The 9,050-nt window shown below is 34.8% G+C and overlaps 1 protein-coding gene across 1 annotated transcript; it reads right to left on the bottom strand.

Moving 5' to 3' along the window:
• Window positions 1-3,282: 3,282 nt before the first annotated feature.
• Window positions 3,283-5,202, bottom strand: LOC110750057 (Ran BP2/NZF zinc finger-like superfamily protein). Its single transcript, XM_021950317.2, has 4 exons — window positions 5,046-5,202; window positions 4,266-4,674; window positions 3,677-3,773; window positions 3,283-3,568 (listed from the first exon to the last, which is right to left on the bottom strand). Exons 2-3 carry the CDS (start codon window positions 4,664-4,666, stop codon window positions 3,698-3,700), a joined length of 477 nt encoding a protein of 158 aa, XP_021806009.1. The 5' UTR covers window positions 4,667-4,674; window positions 5,046-5,202; the 3' UTR covers window positions 3,283-3,568; window positions 3,677-3,697.
• Between the last annotated feature and the right edge of the window lie 3,848 nt (window positions 5,203-9,050).

Raw genomic sequence — 9,050 nt, 5'->3', positions numbered from 1 at the left:
TAGTCCTAGTCCAAGCGTACACCAAACGCAGGATAAGTGTTATCCAACTTAGACCAAGCCAAGCCAAGCCAAGACAGTCCCTAAGCATAGTCCATGCCAAGACAGTCCCGTGTACCAAACGAGCCCGCTAAGTTTTAGTTATATCACAAAGTCAACAAATCTACGGAACCGGCATATTAAAATTATCTTTTGTTTTCAAATTCATAGATATGTTTGGTGTGCCAACAAGAAGTGTAAAGTGTTTTTCTAGTTTAAATCGGATCCAAATTGATTTAGCTGATTTTTGTTTATCTCCAAATTATGTTTTACAAGTTTTGGAATGCTCAACAAACTTTCACCTACTTATTGGAAATGTCTTTTATCAATCCAATCTGAGGGGCATGACTTTCTTTTTTTTTTGTCTGAACCATGAGGTGGTCCTGGATGGGCCCCAACTATGGGTGGCACCTTTAAGCCTTAACCACAACCCAGACTAATCCCCATTCACACCGGGTCGGCCCGTAAGGGGTAAAGTGTTGGCCAAAGTGTTAGCTGTATATTTTTTAATTTAATTAATAAGATGAAATACCTTTATTACCCTTTTAACATAAAATTGGAATTCTAATCCTTTTATCAGGTGTTGAAGTGAGAGTAGAGCACATTACAGTCTCTCATCTTCATCTTCAATGCCAATTTTCAATTTTTTTTCTGACACTTTTTCAAGGAACCAAGCCTCAGCTCGCCAAATCGATCTCAATCTCGATCTCTCCAAGTTTGTTCTCCTATACTTTCTTCTTCATCTTTTTATTTTTGCTTGTAGATTTGTGGATGAAGGTATGAGATTGAGATTATGGTGGAATTTTATAGTGATATCAAAGGAACCTCGATCTCGATCTCGACAAGTCGTCTTGTCGGAAACGATAGCCGAGGACCTCGTCGATTGTTCCAGAGTACTGCACAACGACAACGACTCGTCGTCTTCAGTTGTGGGGGATTTCGCCGCGTCGTGGTCGTCGCCATAGTCGCCGTCCTCGCCGTCCTCCTCACCGCCGTCGTCGTTGTCGTCATTTGGTTTGGACTTGGGGATTTTTGATCTTTTGCTTCAATTATGTGTTTCTCTTTGGATTTTAGTTTATTTGAGGAATGTATTTTAAGCTTTGATGATCGATTTATCTTTTGTTACTATTTTAGTTATGGATTTCTTTTTTGTTTAACAATGTACTTGTATGATAGAGTATTAACAAGATAGTTCTATGACAGAGTATTAACAATGTACTTCTATGACATAGTAATATTAACAAGATAGTTCTATGACATAGTAGTATTAACAAGATAGTTCTATGACATAGTAGTATATTAACAATGTACTTCTATGACATAGTATTAATAATGTATTTCTATGAAGAGCCTCTGCTTGGTTTCGCAAATTTTTTTTTATAAATAAATTGTTTAGGTTTTTCAAAAAAATCTGGGCTGGACTTGTTTTGGGTTTTTTTTTAGCTTTTTGTGTTCGCTTTTTTTAAGTTAATCAGTGGCAATCATGTAATTTATAGGAACTTCAACACCCATTTCTTAAGTAGTAAATTGGTTTTGAGTGTGTTTCTAAAGTGCATTCCATGTAGGTTTTTTTATATTTATAATTTCAACTCTTATTTTGAGTATAATATAGTGAAGCTCCCAACAAAGTATGGGATGGGAAAGCCTTCAATTGGCACCTTATCGGTGTCTTTGATGCTTATGGTTTTTTTCTTGCAAACCACCCTAATGATTCACATTCAATTGGTTAAGTGCTACCCCCAAACGATCGAAGCTTTGAAACTTTTTTTTGGCATCAACACATATTAACTAATTTAAAACAATTTGCAAATTAACCTAGAACCGACCATGCAAACTAGCAATATGCTCTTACACCACAATACATTTAATTCAAAATTCTATCCAACCTTCCATGGTATGAAGGAGAAGTTTATTATAAATTTTATAGAAATTTGTATATTTTCAAGCACTCGATATTTTTTGTCAACCCCAAATTTTTCTTTTTAAATTGTCAAAATCAACATATAATACCTTAAAATCAACCCACCATTCCGACCATAAAGAAAAAAAAAGACACAACCTTCTGTCCAATGCTTGTCCATATAGCTATATCATTGAATCATTGACAATCTTCTGCTTTTGACGAAGAGATAATATACTATAAGGAATGCTTTACCTACTCTATACTACATGCAATACTTATTTAATTTAATTTTTAGACACATTGTCAATGTGTCATATACTAAAAGGAATGCTTTACCTACTTTTTACTTTTTATTTATGAAACTATGGTTATATGCATAGACACATTTTAAGTATTGAGAATAATGATAAGATACACATCGGGTTAAAGTGGTGAGCAAAAATACTTTCTATTGGGGCGGGATTGACACGCCATGAAACTAGCAATACTTGTAACTAGCTAGTTAGAATGAGATTTGACTAACAATATTGTAGACAGATTTGAAGAAACATAAAGCTGGCCTAAAAGGATGACAAGAATCTTGCTGCTTAAAGCATTGATAGTGGAGTGCTAAGAGCAAGACACATATACATGTATGAATATGTATCACTTTTGAATCCACCATATGCACATACTTTTAAAAGTACAAACCAGGTCAATGAAGGGAATCCAATGTGGCCATGTAAGCAAAAGAAATAGTGAAAATTATTAAATTAAATATCTATTCATTTTAGGGATAATTGAATAAAGCAAAGGAGAAGGAGAGCATAAAAATAAGTGCAAATGAACAAAATGAAAATAATTATAAAAAATCGTCATCCATTCACGTAATTTATAATCTTTGAAGTCGTAACGTGATCCCTCATTAATCGTTTTAATTTCATCAAATAAGAATTGGCTTAGTAGAATTGTTTTGTGTTTCTTTTTGGCTTCGGTGAAACTTGATATTGCATCTTGTACTTTCAAAGCAATATTTCATTCCACATCTGTATATAGATAGTACTTATCAGTTATCAGAATGCATGGTTGCTTTCTTTGATATCGATAATGCTTAGTGGAATTCATCACTTTTGCCTCAAGCAAGCTCCTTTTTAAAGCGAAACTACTCATATCTGACCAAATTTTCCTTTTGCATATATATATATATATTTGCTAAAGCTCCAATGGTGCTCCTTTTAAGTTTTCATTTGGATAATACATTTAGCAGCCTTTAGTGTGGATATTCTAATATTGATGAGAGAGAGAGAGAGAGAGAGAGAGCATCTTATAATTGATGAAGTTTGTGCACATCGTTTCAAGTAATGAAAAGAAAAAGGAATCATTCATTTCAGAAACCAGGCACATTACAATAATTAAATAAAAGGTTTAACACAAATGACAATAATGGGGAAATTAAAAGCACCAAAATTACATTGATTAATTTAATTCTTATGGGAAACCTAACAAAATGCTAGGCATATATGTAGCTTATGAGGACATGGGTTCTTATGTGCCATGTTTCACCATGAAAAAACCCTAGAGCTAGCAACTCAAAGAAATTGGGAAGGAAAAACTGGTCATGATATCATCTCTCTCGCTCATCAGCAATGCCTGCAATAAAAAATAAACATATGAGATCGTGAGTTGATATTGAAACTGAGCAAGATCTAAAAATCATTGGTGTTAGTTTGGAACAACAAATGACAGCGTAAAACCTACCCAAAATTGGTTAAATCTTGTCTAGTATGAGTCTCTTGGGGCATTGCATCTAAAACATTCCATTCTGCTCGCAAAGTTGTGTTCGTTGCACCCCAACCTGTCCAAAAAAAAGATAGAGGTTAGTTTACAGATGGAATGGGAGAATAAAACGAGAATCGAACTCTATTTTCTATACATGTGAAGAAATAATTACGTTAGAATGAATCGAATTCTTAACAAATCTTAATTTTAAGCCACTCACTTACTTAATTCTTGAAAAGAAAAAGAGAGATTCGTAAAGTATCTAACTTGAAAAAGCAGTCAAAGAACTTGGAATATTTTCAGTACGTAAGTACTTTTTCTGTCAGATTTTCAAGTTTATTTTTTTTGGTCAGATTTTCAATATGCAAGTAATGAGCACCTAAACTAGCTGAATATACATCTTGACAAAGCAAACTGTAGCCAAACCAAAAGCAAGGTTGTGTCCAAATTATCCAGGACCAACTTTTGTTGATACTGAAAATATATACCAAATTATTTTTAGCTAAACACATTACACATATTAATTGTAACATATATACACACATATGCATATTCCTGAATTTATCACCTGGTACAAATCCAATCTCCAGATTTCCATCCAGGTCGAGCACCGCCGCCAGCACCGCCACCAAGTCCTAACCCAAAACCCCGGGAGCGTGGCATGTCAGAGTCAAAGCCGCCGCCGCCTCCACCAGCAGCAGAGTCATCCTTGAAAGCACCACATTTGAAGCAGCTGGAGCGGCTGGCAAAATTGTGCGCCCCACAGTTGCCAGCAGCGCAGTACCAGTCGCCAGGCCTAACATCTGAGCCGGTACTCATGAAGCCGAACGAAGATCCTCCTCCTCCTCTTCCACCAAAACCCCCAAAGTCAACGCCGGACTTGGAATCTCCACAGCGTTGGCATGAGTCACGCCTCTGGAAGTTGAGGTGCTGGCATGACCTACAGTTCCAATCTCCTGGCCTGCTCATCTTTTGATCTGCATTAATATTTTAAAAAAAATGTTTCAGAAATGGTAATTAAATCTGAAATTTTAAATAAAGTCACTTTTTTTTGGGGTTGATATTCCTATATGGAAGCTACAGTGCTATGCATGAGAGATGTGGTAGCCCTTAGTATCAATAACTTACTTTATCCTAAAGCGACCTAGTTTCAAACATAAACACGATATCAGCACGATTTATTATGAACTTACTTCACTATAAACAAATTAAGAAAATAAATGCATCGAAATTAAAATGTTCATACAAAAAACTAAATTGAAACAAAAGAGAAGCCAAAATTCAAGATTCAGAAGGAAAGAAATTGTTAGAAAAAGCATTGTGGGAGATAGAAGAGAAGAGAAATGACCTTAAGAAAATGTAAGGATCGATCTTCTTCAGTATTGGATACGTTGGAGAAGAAAGAAGGGGATAATGGTGAAGTGATGAGCCATGCAGGTAGGGAGTGGTTATATATATACAAAGTGAGGCCACAGAAAAAGGGAATAAATGGAGGGCCGTGTACTACTTTTTCGTATTCTTCAATTAGCAACCTTGATAAATGGAATCAGAGAAATCTAAAGGAAGAAAAAGAGAAGGGAAACTCGATATTCCACGATTCCAAAGAGAGGATATTTTGAATTTTGAATATGTACTTTGTTTACTGGCCCTCTTTCAATTTAGGGTTTTTTCATTTTTTATTTTAACGTGAGAAATAAATAATAATGCATGCATGTACACACTAGTACTATATACTACTATTCATGCTGGTAACCCACTTTCACATTTGCTTCTTTCTTTAAGATTAGTTTGTATCTTGTTTAATTACTGATCACATCTCTCAAGAAGGTGAGATTTTTGCAGAGAAATATATAATTGAAGTAAAATAATGTCAGAATTAGTGTGATCATTGAATGCATAATAAAGTTGATTTCTTTTGAAAATATTTTTTAAAAATGTATAAATCTGCATATACAAGCATTGTTTTAACTTGTAAAATCTTTGAAAAGTGAAATGTACTATGCAATTGAGATATTTTGTTTTAACTCTAGCACGTGTTCCAATTTGGTCCATTATCAATTTTTATGTCTATTTAAAGGGTAAAATCGTCAGTTACGGTACAATTATCCTCTAAAACAAGTGGAAAATGTTACAATATGACCAAATCAGAACACGTGTCAGAGTTGAAGGACCAAAATGAATATCGAATATAAATTTAAGGATCATTACAGTTAAAAGTCCTAATTAGTTTAACTAAGAAAAAGTTCGGCAATTATTTGGAGTAAGAACACGCGATGAGCAGCCGCAAATCTCTATGTGAGACTAGAACCAAAAAAAATCTACATGTGAGAGTGAAAATGAAGAGATCTAGATCGTTATTGTAGGACAAGTTAATAAGTTACTTCCAATATCCAAAGGCAAAACATGTACAAGCATGCAATGAAAAGAATAGCAGATCATAGGGAAAATGTAACCTGAAATTAAAAGTCACAAGTTTTCACACAACCCATATGATGGCTAGTTAGCTAGCCCGCCATCTTTAAGATTAATTGAAGTGATTAGGTTGACCAAAGGTAACAATCTGATTCAGCCTTGCAGGTCTAGCACGCTAGCCCAACAATTCAAAGACCCACAAAAAGAAAATACAGATTCTGTAGCCTAATTTCACTACAAATCTACCAATCAAGCAAACCATGAATCTAGAAAGGCCCTTTGACCATGGCATTAATTGGGACCCCCTTTACTTCATTAATATGGCATCTCAAATTGAGCTGCCACGGCTATATATGTACGAGATTTTTGTAAAAACGTCACTTGAATTTATATTTTAGTTTTAATTTGTTACTTTAAAGAAAAATTTAAGAGAAATATCATCTTAATTTTTCAAAACCCATGATTTGTCATCAATTTTTAAGGGGATTTTAGTCTTTCCATTTTCAAGAAAAAAAATAAAGAAAAAATAGACCTCTCTCTCCCTTTCTCCCCCACCCCAACCGCACCTGCCCCCAAAACACATCGCACTGGACCCCTCCTCCCCCTCTTCTCTCTCTCTCTCTCTGAGCGTGGAAATGGAAAAATACCAAAAAGAAAAAAGAAGAAGAAAAAGGTGGACTATGTTTGGGTGAGCTAAGGGAATTTGTGTGGAGGGTAGGTGTTTCATGGTAAATAGAGGAGGAAGGGGTTGTGAAGAGGGAAGGGGGAATGAATTTCAAGGTGGGCGGGGGTTCGTTGGAGCCGCTGGTGGTGCACAGGAGATGAGGGAATGTGAGATTTTATTTTTTCAATTGTAATTGTTTAAAAGATATTTTTAAAAAAAATTAAGAATGATTTTTCCATTTTTAAAATACCCTTAAAAATGGAAAGACTAAAATACCCTTAAAATGAATGGAAAATTGGATGGTGTTAAAGTGAGATGGCAAATCATGGATTTTGAAAAATTAAGATGACATTTCTCTTAAATTTTTCTTTAAGGTGACAAATTGAAATTGAGGTATAAGTTCAGGTGACATTTCTAAAAAAATCCCTATATGTAATGAAATAACAGCCCCCCAGAAAAAGAAAAAAAAAAAAAGAAACCCACAAATGGCTGAATGTAATTGGACAATGTGGAATTCTAATCAGCATCTCCTTCCATGAAATAGATATTCCCTAAACATAAAGCTCTTAGCAGGGCCACTTGTTATCTTAATTGTATCCATCAAAGGCCCAAGGGGGGTCTAGTCTCTGTCAATTTTACTTTGAGAATCAGCAAGATTGACAGTCAATTTATTGGAAAAATTGCTCTTGCTTTACAAATTTGAATATTCCTTTATTCCTCTTACGTTTCATAATTACAGACAGCTCAAGTGGAGTTAAACAATACCCAACTTTCTAAATGTGGCAAGACCAACCATTGGAACATTAAAATTTGCATAGAATTATCGTTGTAATTGAAATTTTTATTACCACAATAGAAATTCTCGTAGCTAGTATATGTATCCCCCAAGAAAACGCCAACTACAATCATTCACGTGCGCGTAGATAATTATCGACTGATAACGTATATATGATAGACTTAGATATTATTAGGGGTTATTGCCTCACTGAATTTTGGTGTTTCTTTTTCTTTTTCTTTGATTGTATTGATGGGAATAGTATCTTGAAGAGAGAAACTCAAAAGGGAGAAAAATGATAAAACCAAAAACAGAAAAAGAAGCAAAATGGTGAGTTTCAATAAAGGAAGTTGAAGCTGATGATGGAATAACAAGTCTTCGAGGTGTTGTTCATTTTGACCATCTTTCTTTTTTTTCCTTTTTCTTTTCTTTGCTGCGGCTGCTATTCCAATATTTCTCTCTCTCTCTCTCTCTCTCAAAAAAGAACATGCACATAAGGGGAGATCTGGCCTCCATTCTCTTGGAGAAGGGTAAAGGGGAAGAGAGGCAAACTGTAAAGAAGCAAAGAGAAGTGGGCAGCTGATGATTCGATTCTCTCTCCTCGGGAATCGTTTCCATGCATGAATGACTACGACTAACTTATATTTTCTTGGTCCCTTTCTTTTTTGTGTATCCTCCTCTCGTCAATAATATTAATTCCTCAGGCTGAATTTGTTGAATTCCTTTTCCTCTTTATAAAAACCAAACCCTAATAAAAGGAGATAGGTTAATCACCCCCACTTTGTCCTTTTGCTATCTTCTTTTTTTCAATACAAGCCTCTTGTCATCGTTCTGCTATCTTTTTATATATACATAGCAAATGCTCTTAATCACTATACCTACAAATCCCTTGTCGTTTTGTTATCTTCTTATATACATAGCAAATGCTTATAATATCTTACAAGTTTGACCAAAATCCTTTTTATTCCAAGTCATAATTATTCCAAATTGTAAGTTATAAATCATCCTAAATATTACCCTAATAAACCCAAATACCTTCTATATAAATTGTAAGTTAAAACCAAGCAAATTTGTTGTGTGGCTTTGATGGTTGAAATGGGGTGATTTTCTTGGATTCGGATATATCCTTCTTTGGTCATGTTATTGAGTTTAGGGGCATTGTGTTCAGCGTATTGCGTAGTTTGAACACTTAAGTCTAAAGACCGACCTGAATTATATTGCTTCAGAACCCTGATTCTATTGGCTAATCAATAATATATAACTTGTTTCTATGCGTATAAACCATCTGTATAGTCAATTTGTATAACTAAAAAGTAATAAATACCGTAAACTCTACTAATACATGAACTTGTGGCCAGGCAATACGTTCAATTTCATGGTGACTTGCATACCCGAAGAACAAAAGGAAAAACACACGAACGAACATGAGAAAGGCAATGGAGAGAACCCCGTGGACCTTCAAAAGGTCTTAACAAATTTGTTCAAATCCCAAATGCCATATA

The sequence above is a fragment of the Prunus avium genome, chromosome 3 (assembly GCF_965620075.1).
Source record: "Prunus avium chromosome 3, drPruAviu1.hap1.1, whole genome shotgun sequence".
NCBI classification, from domain to species: domain Eukaryota; kingdom Viridiplantae; phylum Streptophyta; class Magnoliopsida; order Rosales; family Rosaceae; genus Prunus; species Prunus avium.
The sequence above is the reverse complement of the archived record's forward strand: the minus strand, read 5'-3'. Positions and strand labels throughout refer to the sequence as shown.

Excerpts from the sequence above, each read along its gene's own strand:
- LOC110750057 (XM_021950317.2), bottom strand. The coding sequence starts at position 4,666 with ATGAGCAGGCCAGGAGATTGGAACTGTAGGTCATGCCAGCACCTCAAC. Across the intron at positions 3,774-4,265 it reads GGAGATTGGATTTGTACCAG|GTTGGGGTGCAACGAACACA; the intron begins GTGATAAATTCA and ends TTTTTTGGACAG.